Genomic DNA, 17,805 nt, shown 5'->3' with positions numbered 1-17,805 from the left:
GATCTGGAGTGCATTTTTGCCACAAAGTACTTCTGCAATGGAATGCCGGCGGGGGGGGGGCCAGCGGGGGAAAGTGGAGCAGTTGGACTTTAAATAGCTAGGCGTTCTCCACACTGCAGCGAGAACAGCTGCCCCAAAGCCTGTGCTCTTTTCTTTGACTTTCCATCTTCTCAGCCACGAGCTCTGGGGGATTGGAGAGGGGCCAGAATTATGCGGCCAAATGTGAATCCAAAGAAAACTGCAAGGTGTCCCCCAAAGCTCTGTGCCCAGTGCTTCCGTATCTCTCCACACACAGCAAAATCCAAGCCTCTTCCAGGGAATTCCCTCCCTTTGCAATCCTCAAGGTATTTCATCCTTGATCTGCCCAGCCAGTACTACCAGCAGTACCCATGGGTAGGGCCACGCACTGAGGGACGCTATGTCTTCATGAGATAGGGAGATCATGGAGCCCAGGAATGTCAGATACAGAAAGGCTGAAATATACAGTCTTCAGCAGCGGCAAAACCCAGAGAGGGAAAGTAACTTCTTCAAGGCCACGTAGCAGGGTGGGGCAGATAGGAGCCAGAGGCTTAGTTTCCTGGCTTTAAATCCAGTACATGTTTCCCCCAAAGGGACCCAGTCACCATTCAGAGAACAGGTGCCTGGCACTGCTGGTTTGAGCCAAGATCTATCTGAGACCCACTAGGATGAACGGAGGAACCTCACACCTGAGAGTGAGGGCCTTCTTTAATTTTGCACCCCAGGTGGGCCTCCCTCACCGCCTCCCGTCCCTGCCCTGCACAGACCTCTTCTCATTGATGGTGATGATGGCAAACACCTCCCCCACAAACAAGCCACACTCTTGGACAGAACCGCCCAAATCATTTAGTCATTCAACAAATATACACCGAGCCTCTCCTCTGCAGGAATGAACGAGACACACAGACCCGCAAAGAATCCACAGTCTCGTTGGGGGGGTGAGGCATACGTGAAACCAGTCACTGCAAAGCTGTATCCTAAGTGTCCATGATAGACATAAGGCCAAGGGGTGATGGCAGACCAGCAGAGGGACATTGAAGGCTTCCAGGACCGGTAAAGCTTGAATTTTGAAAGCTACAGAGGAATTAGGTTAGGCAAGAGAGAAGGGCATTGTGGGCAAAGAAAATGGCAAAGGCACAGAGGCCAGAGGCAGCAGAGCACGTGTGGGGACATCTGAGAAGGCTCAAGGTGTGCAGAGTGGAGGAGGGAGAGCTTGGGGAAGCAGGTCTGGACAGACAGAGACAGGTCGTGTGTGCCAGGCTGGGCAGAGTGCACTCTACCCCAAGTATTGGCTTTACCTCCCTCCACTTAGCATCTTGGTCCCCAAAATCGCAACGACCCCTCTTCCTTCAAACTGATGTGTCTACTTGGATTATTCCTGAACACACATGCTCAGAGCAGGGAAGAAAGAAGGGCCTTTCCTTATGTTTCCTCGTTGCCCGTGGCAGGAGGAAGCAGCCTGGCAGGGTGGTAACGAGGCTTTGGGGTCAGGAAGCTTTGGTTCACGTCCTGGCCCCTCCACTGCTCCACAGTGTGAGCCGAAGCAAGTCATTCTCTCTCCCTCTCTCTGAGCCTCAGTTTTGTCCTCCGTAAAGTGGGGCTAATGACGGGTCCGACCTTATAGGACACTGTGAGGCATAGATGAGTTTAGCGTGCAAGACACTGAGCACAGCGCTTCTGGTGGGTCAGTGGGCATCAGAGTCACCGGAAGGCATGAGCCTCTCCCCCAGTTTCTCGTCTGATAGGTCTGGTATGGGGCCCGCTGACATGCATTTCTAGCGAATACCCAGATGATGCTGACACTTTGGGAACCACTGACTTGGCACAATATGTCCCCTTTAGAGGGGAGCTCGAGAGCCTGCAGTGAGTGATGTCTCCAGGCGTGGTGGCCCTGGGCTGCCTGATGGGGAGACAAGCCGAGATGCTCTGCTTCTCAAGGCAGTGGCGACTTGATTGGCATATGGATGCTGCAGACATCCCTGGGCTCACATCTCTGTGGCAGGTTCCCTGGCTCTCTCTCCCGCCACGTTTGTCCCTGCGTGTTGCCGCACAGATCTGTGGACGCACCCCTGTCTGGCCCCTCCAATCTCTATTCTTAATTATGAAGGCCCTGGTTTCTTAATGTCTTCCCACCTCCACCCAGATCATGCCACCAGCTTTGCTAGGCTGGGCTGCTGTTCCTGCAGCTGCCAGTCTATCCCACACAGAGCCCTCAGAAGAATTCTTTTAAGAGTCAGGTCATATCACGCCTCTTCTGGTATTTTCCCAGGGCATCTCGTCTACCGTAGAATGGCGTCCACGTGCAACGTTGGCCATTGCTTTGCATCAGCAGGTGCCCGCTTCCATCTGATCTCATTTTGTCCTTCTATTCCTCTCCCTCCACTGGGCCAGCATCCACCATCTTGTTCTTCCCATAGCTCACAAAATACAGCCCAACCATGGCCGTTTGCACCTGCTGTTCCCTCTGCCCAGAATGCTTTTCCCTCAGATGTTTCCGTGACTTGTTTCCTCATTTCATTTAGGTTTCTACCCAAACATGACTTCTTCAGAGATGCCATCCCTGGTTCCCCTCCAACCCTCTCCAACCCTTTGCCCTGCTTTACTTTTCTTCAAAGCACTATCACTCTTGCAAAGTCTATTATACATTTATTTGTTCATTGTTTCCCCTCTCGAATCTAGACCCACAACCTCAGGGTCCCTGTCTGTCTTGGTTAATTCCTTATTAAATGAATTGAAGAATGAAAGCTTTAATGAGAAGTATCTAGGATAAAAAGCAGTTGTCATTTATTCAGTAGATTATTTTAGGATGAATAAGTTTCATTTGGGGATGAAAGAAACACATGCATACAGACAGTGACACCCAAGTCACTGTATATCACTGACACCATTTTCTCAATGCCAAGAAAATCCAAACGTAAGATACACTGTTTGTTTCACTGAGACGTGAACACGTGATTCTGCTGCTTTTCACCTCTGTGGCCGACTTTGCTCACCCAGTGTATCGGCTTCCTGTGGGCTGATGGCAGTAGGTAGGCAAGCTCCCTCCTCCAAGACAGGAGGAAAGGCAGGGGCGGCCAGGGATGGCTGTTGAGTGAGCCCAGACATCCCACACGATGGCTTGCTTGGCCAGATGTGGAATAGTGAGGAAGCCAGAGTAAACAGATGGTTACTCTCCGCTGAATGCTTTTGCATAAAGCTTATTTAGTCTTTCACAACAGCTCTATTATGCTGATACGATTACTATTTCCATTTTACCGATGAGGAAGCTGAGGCTCAGAGAGGTAAAGTAATTTGCCCAAAGCCACACAGACAATGTGTTGCCGACCTCCAGATGCTGTGTTCATAACTGGCAATACAATACCGGCTCCTGGTACCAACGCAGCAGAGTGGATGTGAAGATTAAATGAGAAAATCTCTAGGGGAGCGTTCAGCACAGTGCCTGGAGTGTAGTAATGGCCGTGTTTAGGAAATTCATACTTCTGATTTCCCTAGTCTAGCAGGAAGTTTGTAGATAGCTGAGTCTGGTCCTTCTCCCAGTTGCAGGGCTGTGGGTATTTGTCTATTCTTTACACGGTCATCAAAGCTGCTAATTCTCTCAACTTTGGGACCGCTCCTCCCACCGCCCCCCCGCAAGAGACAGGATCTCTCCTCAGGCGGAAAGTCACTGTTCCGGCTTGTTGCTCAGAGGTGTCGGTGGTGACAGCCCCTTTCCTTTCTGAGGGGCCCAGCAGGTCACTGCCTGGCACCCCACCAGGCTGCCACCCCCCCAGCCAGGCCTGGACTCCCCGGCCATCGGCTCACTTCTGTCTGACCTGTCAGTGGGCTCTTGGAAATGGTGGTTGATGAGGTCAACAGGCGTGTGGGGTGGAGCAGAGTGGGCTGGGAGAGGCCAGAAACAGCAGGGCAAGGGCGAGCATGTGGGGATATCAGTGGCTGAGATCAGAGGCCCCTGCTCTCTGTTGCCACTGGTTTTTTGTAACAGGAAAGCGGGGAAGACAGCTGCAGGCAGGGTAGAAAGCCCCTGGGGATAAAAACATGGCCCTGGGCTAACAAGGGTGAGACTGTGCCAGAGAGGCCTGTCAGGGATGTCCAAGGTGAAAACTTTCTGATCAAGTGAGATCATTATTCCTTGAGCCTGTGTCTGGGTTGTGGAGAAGCAGCAGTGGGAGGGGGTGGGGAAGAAGGGAGACAGAGAGAGAGAGAGAGAGAGAGAGAGAGAGAGAGAGAGAGAGAGACCAAAAGAAACGGCAACTAGAAAAAAAATGTTTTCTAAAGGCTTGGCCTTTCCTTCCTCACATTCTACAACATTCACAGGGAACCTTGATATGGCTGTGATCACTCACAGCCTCTTATGAAGAATGGAGGGTAGAAACCAAGAGTGTAGGCTTCGGAGGTGGACAGCCTAGGGGTGAATCACTCCTCCATCATTTACTTGCTGTGTGATTGTGGGCAAGGCCCTTAACCTCTCTGAGCCTCAGTTTCTTTATCTGCGAAGTAGAGATCACAGAAGCCTCCTCAAAGGGTTCTTGTGAGCCTTACTGGATGGTGTCTGGATAAGGTTGCATGATGCAGGCTGAGAAAGCAGAGAGGAGCTTAAGCTGCTGGTGAGGGGGACAGCCCTGTGGTGGTCCACCCAAGTCAGAAGTGTAAGCTGGTAAAGTTAGGAGCTGGGGCAGAGGGCAACGAAAACATTCTGTGTCCCAGTTTTCCAAAAAATAAATCGCCCCTTCAGTATGTCTTTAAATTGTCCCTCTTCTGTTGGACGTAGCCCTGCCTTAACTAAAAGAGCTTGGTGCAGGCCCTAAGCATGTCTTGTACCTGGCAGGTACAACACCTCCTGTGTATCGGCCACTCGGAATGTTGAACGGTAACAGACCTATCATGGCAGCTGCATGTAGGATTTAACGTTGGAGTGCAGCAAACTGGGTTCAGAACCCAGCCCCACCATACAAAAGCTGCACGGTCTTAGGCGAGGTATTTAACCTCTCTCTAAATCTGCAGATCTTCATCTGTAAACAGCAGGGCTAATGGTGCCTAGAGTTCTGGTGGTGATTTAGTGAGAGGATGCGTGTAAAGCACTTAGCATGGTGCCTGGCACTTAGTAAGCTTTTCCTAAATGCCAGCTATCGACTCTCATAAGACATGGTTGCCATTAACACTTCATGGTCGTGCTGACCCCCGCAGGATACTGTCACCTAGCACAGGACCCCTATGCTGAAATGGCATTGGTTTGGGGGAGGCTCTGGGAGCCCAAGGACAGAGGCTCTGAGCTGATGTGCTAGTAGTGATGACGTGGTTTGCATTGGGTCTGATCAGCCAAAAACCTGCATTTTATGCGACAATCAAGCCTGGGGCTGCCACTTGTGACCGTTGAATAGGTGAAGGTTTGGCTGGTCCTTCCTGGGATAGAACCCCCAAACCTAGAGCTCTGTGTTCTCATGAAGTGCTCCCCAACCAGTAAGGCTGATTGCAGGGAGACTGTTGCAGGGAGATGCTCCAAGCCAGATGGGGTCCTTGGTCAGGAAATACCACACACTCCACTGCAACAGTAAAGAGTCCTAATGCATATTCACTCATCAAGGGCTCTGAGAACTCCTGGTGTGATTAAACCAGTTTAACTTTGTTTAACCAGCATCTCCCAAACTGCATTTGACCACAGACCCTCCTGTCCCACCTCCATTTCTATTTCAGGGAACCCCTGTTAACATCCCCAGGAGGCATAATTTGGAAAAGCTGGTTTAGTTCCTGAGGGTCAGTTGTGCTGCTGTGGATATCTGAAAGGTGTTTCAATAATTCAGAGCAGGGGGTCTCAAGCTTTAGTGAACTAAGGAATCATTGGGGCCTTTTCATTAAAGTGCAGATTCCTAGTTTCCGCCCTCAGGAATTTAGGAGGTGTGGGTGACGACCGGGGTCAGTATTTTAACATCACTGAGGTGATTCCAGGACAAGAAATCAGGGAGCACAACTTGACCAGTAGTGGTTTAGTGCCTGACTTACAGAAGTACGGTGCTCAGAACACCAGCGTCAGCATCACCTAGGACCCTGTAAGAAGTGCAGGCTCTCGAGCCCCAGTCTAGGACTACAGAATTAGAATCTACATTTTAACAAGTTCCCCAGGTGATTCTGATGCTGGTTAGAATTTGAGAAGCATTGGTTTTAAAGGGTTTGGTTAATAGTGTTTTGTTTTTTGTCTGTTTCATTTCTGATGAAGAACCATTCAAAAAAAAAAACAAAAACAACTAGACACACACTTCAAGATCATTGTCATAAAATTTCTACCATCCTTCATCCCCACCTCCAGTCACGTGGGGTCGACCAGATGCCCCAGTAGCTTCGCGGTAAAGCCAGAGCCATATCAAAGAGAGGTCTTACCTGGATCGTATCCCTGCCTTCAGTAACAGTGCCTGGGTTGTCCTAGGAAGCCTTTGCTTTCTTTCCCACATCCATCCTGAAGACTAGGAAAGCCAGCAAAGCAGCTCTCAGGGAGGCCTCTGCTCTGCCAGGTCTCTGGTTGGACATGATGGATCTTCCATTGCTAAGTTATAGGAAAAGCTGGAAGGTGCTTTTGGGGCAAGGATCCCGGGGCTTGGAATTCACAGACTGACAAAAAGAGTTGACAAGAAGCAAGAGGAAAACTTCCAACAGGCCTTCCAGAAGGAGTGCAAATACAATTTCACTTCTTGCAATGTTTAAGGATGGCGGTTGCCCTGTGGAGGGAGAGGCAAGATGCCTGCTGAAAGACAGTCCGTCGGGCAGCCAGGGTATTAATGGCAGGTGAAACCTTCCAAATGAGCACACTGTCAGCCAATCTATTGCTTTAAAAGGTTGGCAATGCGGGAGACCTAACAGCAGCAATGAAGAACTAATCTCATATTGCCAGGTTAAATCAAGTCAGCCTTGCCCATTCCTTTCACTTCTTAGTTACATCAAGCCAGAATCCTTTCAATTATCCCTCACTTCCAGCTTGTCAGCAGACATTGGGTAAAATGCAAATAGAACAGTGCCTTTCCCTGGTGGAGAGCAGGAAGTATCATTGAGAATAGCCTCCCTTTATTGAGTTCTTCCTCTGTGTTAAGTGCAGTACCTTCATCTTCTCATTTCACGGGGCCCGTCTTAGCATCTCCGTGCTCTCTGGTGACGTAGGTGCTATTAAGTCCATTCTATAGCTGGGAACACTGAGTCACAGGAGGTCAGTCACTTGCCAAATTTACATAGCTAATGAATGATGGAATAGGTTTTCAAACCAGACCATTCTGACTCTAAAGCCTGTATTATTATGTTATTTGTCTAACTAGGATAGGAGCCCAGAGGTTCCCTGAGCTTTGGAGTGCCCACCTTAAAATTTTCTAAGTGCTGTTCCAGTGGCAGGGACTGGCCAGGATCAGCAGTGCTGTCTGGGAAGAGCACCCTCACCCGGACTAGGACCCCCATGAGCCCTGGGCCCTGTTTCTCCCTTTCAGGGTGCTCTCTGACCCTCTGCCTCTCCTCACCTCCACCTCCATGCATGTAGGGTCGACCAGATACCCTAAGGTGTTGGAAGATTTGCATCTCTGAGCTATCTCAGGGTCCAATGCCCAGCCTCGATTCTAGAGGGCAGATTGGCAAGGCAATTGCTCCTGCTGGCTGAAGGAGTGTATGTTTTGCAAGCTTATGTAAGATCAGGCTGCCAGAATAATGCTGGTATGCTGATTTGGGAAACTCAAATTGTTTATATAGATAGGGGCCGGGCAGAAAAATATTAGCCAGGAGCCCCCCACACTTTCCTCACAGTCCTGCAGGAGCTCACCTTAAAACAAAATAACTCCCGAGACAAAACAAATGCTATGGTCGCCATATTCTTTACTCAAGAACCCCTTTATGCTGCTGGCTAAAATTCAGGAACCTTTGGCTTTTGCCAGCCCTCCGAGAAGGGTGCTCTCCAGCGCCCCCTGCTCCCTCTTCATTTCCATCACAAAGAGCAGACAGCGCAGGACTCGCCCTTCTTGCCCCAGCTTGTTGCCTCCTGCCTTCTCCTGCCGCTGCTTCATTGATTTCCCCACCTCCCCATTGTTAAGCGATCTCAAAAATAGCCCTACGGGGACTTCCCTGGTGGCGCAGTGGTAAAGAACCCCCCTGCCAATGCAGGGGACACAGGTTCAATCCCTAGTCCGGGAAGATCCCACATGCCGCGGAGCAACAAAGCCCATACGCCACAACTACTGAGCCTGCGCTCTAGAGCCCACAAGCCATAGCTACTGAGCCCACGTGCCACAACTACTGAAGCCCGCACACCTAGAGCCCGTGCTCAGCAACAAGAGAAGCCACCGCAATGAGAAGCCCACGCACCACAACGAAGAGTAGCCCCTGCTCGCCTCAACTAGAGAAAGCCCACACACATCAACGAAGACCCAACGCAGCAAAAAATAAATAAATTTATTTAAAAAAAAAATAGCCCTAGGGTATATTGCGTTCACCACCTTAACTCCCTGTATTTTTCCTGGGAAAATGAGAATTTGGCAAGTACCTCACTCTGGATGCGAAACAGACGTATATGATGCCAAGAAGACTCACAAAGAAGAAAAGAAGTAGAAATGACTGAGACACTTAGTAGGTTACTAGGTGCTCACAGTGCTCACAACGGTTCTAAGGACCTTATGTGGATTGTCTTCTTTAGTCCTCCCAATGCTCCTTGAAGCATCACCATCACCATCACCATCACCATCACCATCACCATCACCATCCTCATCCTCATCCTCACCATCATGCCTACTTTGTACATAAGGGGAACAGGGCACAGAGAGGGTGATTATCTTGCCTAAAGTCAGTCTGTTAGCAAATACATAAAGTACATAAACTTAAATATACACCTTGATGAATTTTTATAGACATATTCACCAGTGAAGCCAAGTGAATAAGGTGAAGATCTAGAAAGTTCCCAGAACCTGAAAAGTCCCCTATATTCTTTTCCAGCTAATACCTCTGCATTAAGGTGACCACAATTTCTAACTTTCTACTGTAATTCATGAACTTTGCCTGTTCTCGAGCATCCTATACATGAAAGACTATGTAGTCTTCAAAGCCCATGTTTTACCCAGTCCACCCTACGGCCTCCTGACCCACTGAGTGGGGAAGGTAGATTTGGTGGTTGGTAGCCCCTCTCAGCAAACCATGGTCTGGGAAAAGTGGGGCTCATTTTTCAAATCTGAGCTGCTGCCTAGTTCCCAAACGAGTGCTTCCTGCAGACGCTAGCAGCGCTATCCATGGCGCCTGCAGTGAATTGTGGGAGTCGATTTGTGCCACCCTGTCACAAAATAAAACTAAGAAAAGTAAATTCGGATCTTCCTCTGAAGGCTTTACCGCCCAAGGAAACCGGAGAGCTCATGCAGGTTGTAGAGGGAGTCACTTGCAAACCAAGCTGCAGGGAACAAAAGGCACCCAAAACTGCCCCAAATGCTTCCATCTGGATTCTCCCAAAGCTGCCCAGTTTACGAAGATCAAAGAGGAAACAAATGAAATAAACCTCCTCTCATTCCCGGAGACTTTGCTTCCATGTAGGAGTGATGCATGGACTCAGGCAGCCTTCCCGAGACAGAAAAGCTGTGCATGTTTCAGCCAACTCGGAAATATTCAGATGTTTGCTGTGGCTTCTCTGTAACCTCTCTGTTTACCCGTGACCCCCTTCCCCTTGAGTGTAGCATCGCTAGTAGGTGTTCAATTAAGGCTTTGAGGTTAAATCTCTTGACTGTTTAGGAGCTCCTTAAAAAGTCTTGCAGGGCTTCCCTGGTGGTGCAGTGGTTGAGAGTCCACCTGCCGATGCAGGGGACGCAGGTTCGTGCCACGGTCTGGGAAGATCCCACGTGCCGCGTAGCGGCTGGGCCCGTGAGCCATGGCCGCTGAGCCTGCGCGTCTGGAGCCTGTGCTCCGCAACGGGAGAGGCTGCCCAGAAGTGTGACCTTGTGCCAGCAGTAAACAGCTGAAAGGGGCTTTGAGTCTCACAGGTAGATAGTATGGTCCTCAGCAGCCTGCCTTGCAGGGAATGAATTCCCAGGCATCTTGTTTCTCATGTTGATTCCTTTTCAGATGTTCATCTCAAACAGCCAAACACTTCCCCAGCTGTAGGAGCAGACAGGCCTTCAGAAGTGGTTAAATCCCATGGCTGCTCACACTTTTCCAGCTTGATGGGTGTCCACTGCCCTGTCTTCAGCCTCCCTTTGGGAAGGAAACATCTCCTCCTTCCGATAATGAAGAAGACACGGGTGATGATCTCATGGGTTGCCTTTTCCTACTTTTTCTCCAAAGCTGCTGCTCCACCTCTTGGCTAACTTACTCGGCTTCTCGGAGCCTCAGTTTCCAACTCTGTAGGATGGGTGATACCGTGATGCGGGGGATGATACACAGTTTAGTGAGTGCTCGCTACACCAGGCACTCTTCCAAGTCCTGAATATGTAATAACTGCTTTCATCCTCCCAGCGGCACCTTCTAATGTTACCATCTTCTTCATTTTGTACATAAGGAAACTGAGGCACAGAGCAGTTAAATTGTCCAGGGTCAGCAGATTGGTAGTCGCTGATCTGAGATTCAAACCCGGATACCCTGATCCAGAGTCCGCAGCTCAAGGGTTATATTATTCTGCTTTGTAGGGTTACCATGAGGATTTAAATCAAGAATATATGTAAATCCTGCACAATATATAGCATTTATTATTACCACCCATTATTATTATCGTATCACTATTTGAAAGCATAGCATTCTTGCCAAGATGCAACCTACCTATAACACATACCAGTGAATGACTCTAATCAGGGGACATTCATTTCATTTATTTTTATGTCCAGTTTTTATAAATTGAAAAAGTGGAAAACTTCAGGGAGTTTCTGGTTATAGTAATATCTACTGTTCATTGAACACATACTGGATGCCAGACTGATACTCCATCTGTCAACTCCCCATCACATAACCCTATGATATATGCATTGTTATCACTCAGTTTTTTTGGTTGTTTTTTTGGGGGTTTTTTGCGGTACGCGGGCCTCTCACTGCTGTGGCCTCTCCCGTTGCGGAGCACAGGCTCTGGACGCGCAGGCTCAGCGGCCATGGCTCACGGGCCCAGCCGCTCCGCGGCATGTGGGATCTTCCCGGACCGGGGCACGAACCCGTGTCCCCTGCTTTGGCAGGCGGACTCTCAACCACTGCGCCACCAGGGAAGCCCTATCACTCAGTTTTAAAGGCAAAGAAATTGAGTTTCAGCCAGGTTGATTATCTTTCTAAGCTCACACAGCCAGGGCCTAGAGGATTCCACAGGCCAAGCTCTTACCTCTGACGCTGTATAGACTTTTTGGCTTTTTACCTTGGGAATTCCAATCCAAAGGCTTCAATGTAGCCTTAACCTGATATCTGCGTCACGTTGCCAGAACTGTTATGAAAGATTCTCTGATTTTCTTTATCAAAAGCAAGACAAAGAATGCCTAACCTACCGTTCCCAGAAAGTTTCTGCACGTCCATGTTTCTCTGCAGTGGCCACTACAAGTAGCATATGACGTACGTGTGTGGAACACAGCCAGAGCTATGATTTAGCGTGCGTTCTAACAGAAAGCACCTAGATGATAGGCGGCGGCCACATCTCACAGAGTGGAGTTAATGAGGATGTTTATTAAGCAGATGCAGGGCACCACTGTGAGCCGATGGGGAAGGCCTGGGTCACTTTCCCGTAACCGCTGAGTCAGAATGGGGCCCTTTTCGAAGACTCTGCAAACCTCTCTCACCAGGATAAAAGCCAAGCAGACAAACAAATAAGGAGGTGGATAAATAAAAAAATAAATCGTCCAGTGTCATAGGGGGGCCGTGCCGCTTTCACGCCCCTGTTGAATGGAGACATTGGCAGCCTCTCAGGTCCTGAACTGGCAATTCAGAACAGTTTGATTGCTTGCTTGATTGTTTGCGAGATAACTGCAAGATTGTCAGTGACAGGGTAATTTACTGAAGATTGCCACGTCAGACTCCATGCGAGGGGCTTGCTGGCATAAAGATGCGCTTCTCATGACTGACAGGCCACGGGGAGATTGGAGTGCCAGTTTCAAGTTCACAGTGTTGTCTGCAAGTGTTCGGCGGCAGCAGGCCCTAATCACGAAACATGATGAGGTCGTTACAGGCGTAACGTATGCTCACACTTAGTAATGGATAGAACCCCAAATGCACCATCTCTGGAGCAGGTAAATGTAAATATGTAGGAGGAAATCATTTCTATCCTTTTTATCCCCTTTTTGTTAGCATTTGCCATCTGCTATTGCTGATGTGTTTGTAGGACATCTCCTGCCAGACAGGCCCTTGAATAAAAAGCCTGGAGTCAACAAAACAGTGGGGAAATTTGAGGTCCATGCTCTTGAAGCAGTCACAGTCACAGAAGGAGTCGCAGACTAGAGGGAGTTGGGAGAGGAAAACGTTCAGTGCTTAATAGGCAAGACTGTCTGTAATTTATTATTCACTCCTGATGTGAGGCCCTCAAGCTGGCTGTATGGAAAGGGGTTGGGGGTGGGAGGTGGCACATTCCCAGCTTCAGGAGGAAAAGGCCACCAGAGATGGATGGAACTCCTAATGGGACGAGGCCGGTGGCCTTAAAGAACTCTATAGTGCTAATAACGGTGGCTTTCTTCTCACCTGAGAAGTTTCTGCGGCGGCTGGATGAAGCACTGCCAACATGTCTCAGCAGGGTCTTTTTAAATCTGAAGCAGGCATTCCGTGGTGGATTCCTTCTGTCTAATGAAGGCGCTCCACGGAAGGCGATGATAGAGGCAGAATACTCTCCTTTTTTATTTTCTATTCTTTTCTTTTTCTTATTCTGCCAAGGGCCCTGGGAGCCCCTGGATGATCTGAACGTGGGTCTGACATGGTACCTCAGCGTCATTCCGCTGCTGAGATACACTTCTCCAGCACCGTTCCTTGGGTCTGAGATTTGCGGGCCCCTGGGGGGCAGCCGATTCAACCAGCACATCAGGCTGAGGTGCTCGGAGCCATGACTTTGAAAGTCTCTAAATTTCAAGCGTGCGTGCCCGCTCACCCTCCTGTGTCTGCGTGTCCAGAAAACTTCGTAAATCTACATGTGTTACGAGGCACGCGGGCAGCATTTGCCCACGTGGAAAATGAGAGGCTAGTTTTAGTAATTTAAAGCCGAGCAGAACGTGCAACCTCCTAATTTGTTTGTTTGCTAAAAAGAAAGTGCGTTCAAATCATTGTACATTAATTGCTAAATTACCGTGGAACTTCGGTGAAATTAAATATTTCTATTTCATTAGTGGAACCAAACGTAAAGGGTAATGCCAAAAAATTACACTGTAGTGAATTTAAAGCACACAGCCAGGCCTCTGATTCAGTGTTCCAGTTCAAGTGTTTGTCAGCTCACAGCCCAGGGTTGGAGTGCATGTTTCTGTGATGCTAATTATGGCCCCCAAATGCCTCGCTATCAAATCAGGGAGTTACATGTAAGCAAGTTACTCTCCAAGCTCCTACACTGTGTATTCAATCAATTCCCAGCAGAGTGAAGAAGGGTTGGCTAACGAATCCATTCTAATAGGAATTCTAAGGAGCAAACACTGCCCTAAACACCCCCATCCTCAGCCCTAACAGACATGTGAGGAATGGGAAACAGTCATTTACTCATTCAACAAACATTTGTTGAGTGCCTGATTCCGTGGTTGGCACTAAGCGAGGCATGAATATAAAAACGAATACGACACTGTTCTTTTCGAAGAGCTCATTTTCCAGACAGGAAGGCAAGCATACGGAGACAATTAATTCTAGTACAAGCAAGTTGGCTTTAACAGCGGTTTCTAGTATTTCTTGTGCATTAGAATCACCTGAGAGTCATGTTTAAAGTGCAAACTCCAGGACCTGCTCCTGGAACCTATGCCTGGGGAGCTCTGGGGTAGGCCCTTGATTCTCCCTACAGGATTGTGACGCAAAACCATTCTCTGAGAATCTCTGATTCAGGGACACACAGAACGGGAATACCTAACCTAGCCGCGGCATCATCAGGAAGGCTTCCTGGAGGAGGCCACACCTAGTCTGGGTCTTAAAGGATGAGTCATAATCTGTTTCCTCCACTATACTGTCAGCTCCTTAAGGACAGACACCATCATTCTTTGTTCCCTGTTTTATTTCCCGAACAGGGATGGCACTCAAATATTCGTTGAAGGGTAGATGAATAGGAATCAGCTCAGGAAAGAGGTGGAGGGGCAGGAATCTAGGCAAATAAATCAGAATGTTCAAAGTCCTGCAGGTATGGGGAAGATAGTTCCAGGAGCAATTGGGGAAACTAATGGCTTAGTTTGTGGGTGCTCAGGCTAAAGCCATTTCTCCACATTTCCTGGAAAGTGTCAAACTCATCACCCTGGTTCTCCCACTAGTCAGCAGTACCCTCCCTGGCTTAGAGGGAGAAGGGACGGAATGCTTTTCTCCATTGAAGCAAGATGTAAGGAATCCCATGCCTTTTGATGACTTGCACACCCATTAGCACGGGCCCGTGAGATCTGGCAACAGGTAATTCTTTTGCGCAATGTTGTTTAAGAGCAACATGTTTGTTTTTATTGCCAACCACTCAAATACTACTTGCTCATGATAGAAGAAGTAGAAATTCCAGAAAAATACAAGAAAGAAGAAGAGAAAACACACTAATCTACTACCTGGGGATAACCATTTGTCCGCATTCTCAGTTATTTCCTTTCAGTCTTGTACTTCCTGTGAGTATATAGTGGAATTATCCTAGGCTTGTTGTGTGAAACCTGCCAATTCAGACCGTTGGGAAGGGTTGAGGCTGCTCGGGACAAGGTGTTAGCATCTCAGAGCAGCTTTGTGCCGTGATATCTGCTGACCCCCGGCTCTGTCTCTGCCCTTCCAGATGGCCTGGTGGACTGCCTGGACCCTGACTGCTGCCTGCAGTCAGCCTGTCAGAACAGCCTGCTCTGTCGGGGGTCCCGGGACCCGCTGGACATCATTAAGCAGAGCCAGACAGACTCACCCGCAGTGAAGTCCTTCTACGACCGCATCAAGCTCCTGGCCGGCAAAGACAGCACCCACATCATTCCTGGAGACAACCCCTTCAACAGCAGGTAGGTGCCCTTCTGTCCCCGCGGGTGGCTGAGGTCGCTGCTTCCCCTCCTGTCCAAGCAGGAGGAAGTGCTCCTGGTTTTTCTGTGGGCCTAGTTGGCCTGGAAACTACCCCATGGGAGCAGCTCCCTGCTCTGGTTCATAGAAGGCCCTTTCCTCTCTATGGGTCAAGCTCCAGAGCAGAGTCCTGGTCCCTCTATGGGATTTGGCCACCTGCAACCCAGAACCTGCTTAGAGACACCTGTTGATTGCCTGGTTTCTAGATCATTTTTACGATCTATTATTTTATGATATTATTGTTATATTAAATCTCCTTTTAGAATACCTCTCCTTGTGGCTCTTATTTGATCATCCCTGAAATATTTCATTCAGCAGAGTATTTTCTAAAAGCAGTTATAAACTTAATAACACAACTTAGCATTTGTGGCATGTTAGAGTCAAGATGATGCCAGTGGCTAGAATTTATTGAACGCCTGTGATGAGCTAGAGACTTGAAGTAGGTTGGCTCTAATCCTCACAGTCACCCACCCCATCAGTGGCATCTGCTAACTGCCGAGTTTGTGCTAGACACTGTGCCAGTGCGTGTCCCCTTCTCATTCCAAAATGGCGGGGGGTAGGGGTGGGATGGGAGTTTCTCTTGAGTTTCCATTTGCTCTCAGTTGCTAATGTGAGGCTTACGAATATTCTAGAGGCAAATTCTGGATTTATTTTGTAATCAGCTTGGCCTCTCCTCTCCCCCCCACCACCACCGCCAGGGCAGGTTAGAAGTGTACCCCTGGAGAACAAAGCAAGGGGAAGAGTTGGCTTTGAGATACCCGCTGGCCCGTTCTGTCTTCTAGGCACTGTTTCTGATTCTGAGGGCGGAAGGAAGGATAGGAGAGGCAGGGATGTTCTTCAGGCCTGCCGGCACATCTCTGATCTCACTCTGGGTCGGACTGGGTCCAGATAACGCTGGTGTCCACAGATGTGAGGATGGTGGGTGTGATCTTCTTGGGGGCACCCCTTCTCATGGAGAAATAAGAACTGGGAACCTCTAGGAACTAGGAACTTGTCCCTGCCCCCTTACCCCTCTGACAGCCCTCTTCACGCCATCTTTCTCTTAGTTTTCTTCATCCTCACTTAGGTCTGGGCAGACCCTGAAGCAACTCGGGAAATAACACTGCTTAAGCAGACTTCTCGCTGGCGAAGGAAATACCAGACTTTACTTCTTAGGGGAGCCCTTACCCTTATAAGTGATTGTCTTGGAGCCTCCCTCATTAGACTTTGGGGAGGAAACATCATCAGGCCATGACTGAGACTCCGCTCCTCCCTGGGAGAGCCTGGCGAGGGTGGGACGGGGAAGTGGTGGGTAATGGTACAGCCAATTAATTCTACAGCCCCTTAGAACTCTCTGGGAAGCTGTGCAGCCCCAATTCCTGGCAGCTCTTTGACTATGAGGGCTCTTAATGAGGTCACCGTGGGCCAGCAAAGTTAGCCTCTCTCTGTTCTGGTTTTACTAAAAATAAAATAGAAAAGAAAAAAATAATCTCAGCCCTTGTCTATTTCAGCCACCCCCCCCACAACACCCTCCAGCTGTGTCATGTTAGGCAAGTTATTTAACCTCAAACTTTATTTTCTTGATTGTTAAAATTAAATTAATACGTACAGATTATACTACACACAGTAATATTATTTTAATATGAGTAACCCTCAAAAAAATAAACCACAGATCTCGGAACAAAAATACATTTTCCCTGCTTATTAAATCCCAGTTCTGGGACGGGGATTGTGTAGGTATGTTTCTTTTTAATTATGAACATAATTCCCATTGCCAGAGACTCACGACAGGCCCTTGCACTAGTCCATGAGCATTTCGGTGAGGTCTGCATACAGTTTGCTTAGACTGTAAGGGCATCTTTCAAAGGCTCGTGCTCTGTTTCAGTCTGCTTCCTATTAACATTTTATTATTTCTACCCTAAATCCAGTAATTTCCTCATCTCCTCTTCATACTCTTTCTTCACCTGTGCCTTGAAAATCAATCTTCTCCTCCTCACCAGTAGTTACCACTCCCAGAAGGCACCCTGAGTTAGAGGCAAGATGTAGGGAGCAGGCAGGGGCTCCGGAATATTTGGTAGACTATACCAGCCCCAGAGATCTGGGCAAAAGAAGCTTGCTTTAGAGAAAGCTCCACGCTCCAGCATGTCGGCTTGGATCTGTAATTCAGAAATGCAAAATGTTACTCCAAGACATAGGTTGAAGTTCACCAAGCATGTGAATTTCAGTGCATTATCCTCTGACAAATAACGAAAGACAAAGCTAGGAGTAAAAAAGAGCTTAATTCAAGACTGCTAAGAAGGCGTTTCCCCTAGATAATGGCATACAAAAATAACTAAAATGCCTGGACTCCACCACTGTAATTTATAGAGCAGATCTCACCATCTAGGTAATGTGATAATTGTTACGCACCAGTAATCATAAATAGAAACGAACTGATAGCATGTCTTAGCTGAATCTTTTCTGCGAATTGACCGCCTAGAGACGATAGGAAGCCAGCAGCAGTGAAGAATTAGGAAAACTGAGGGTAGAAATCACAGGCAACCCAGCTCCCTTTATTCCTATGGCACTCTGCAAAGTCTTATGCTACGGGAATGATTTAAAAGAAATAACAGTTGTATAAAAAATGGAGGGGAAAAATACTCCACTGTGGGATGTATTCCCAATTTTGTTTTC

General features: G+C 48.4%; 1 protein-coding gene across 1 annotated transcript in view; it reads left to right on the top strand.

The window, feature by feature from the left end:
• TENM2 (teneurin transmembrane protein 2) overlaps positions 1 to 17,805 on the top strand; it is a 979,370-nt gene that overhangs the window by 866,307 nt on the left and 95,258 nt on the right. Inside the window, exon 14 of the mRNA XM_024753416.1 lies at positions 14,888 to 15,098. Within this exon, the coding sequence (XP_024609184.1) occupies positions 14,888 to 15,098 (211 nt within the window). The remainder of the gene's footprint in view (positions 1 to 14,887; positions 15,099 to 17,805) is intronic.

The sequence above is a fragment of the Neophocaena asiaeorientalis genome, unplaced genomic scaffold (assembly GCF_003031525.2).
Source record: "Neophocaena asiaeorientalis asiaeorientalis breed wild unplaced genomic scaffold, Neophocaena_asiaeorientalis_V1.1 scaffold268, whole genome shotgun sequence".
NCBI classification, from domain to species: Eukaryota; Metazoa; Chordata; class Mammalia; order Artiodactyla; family Phocoenidae; genus Neophocaena; species Neophocaena asiaeorientalis.
Note: the sequence above shows the minus strand (reverse complement) of the source record. Positions and strands in the feature narration are given on the sequence as shown.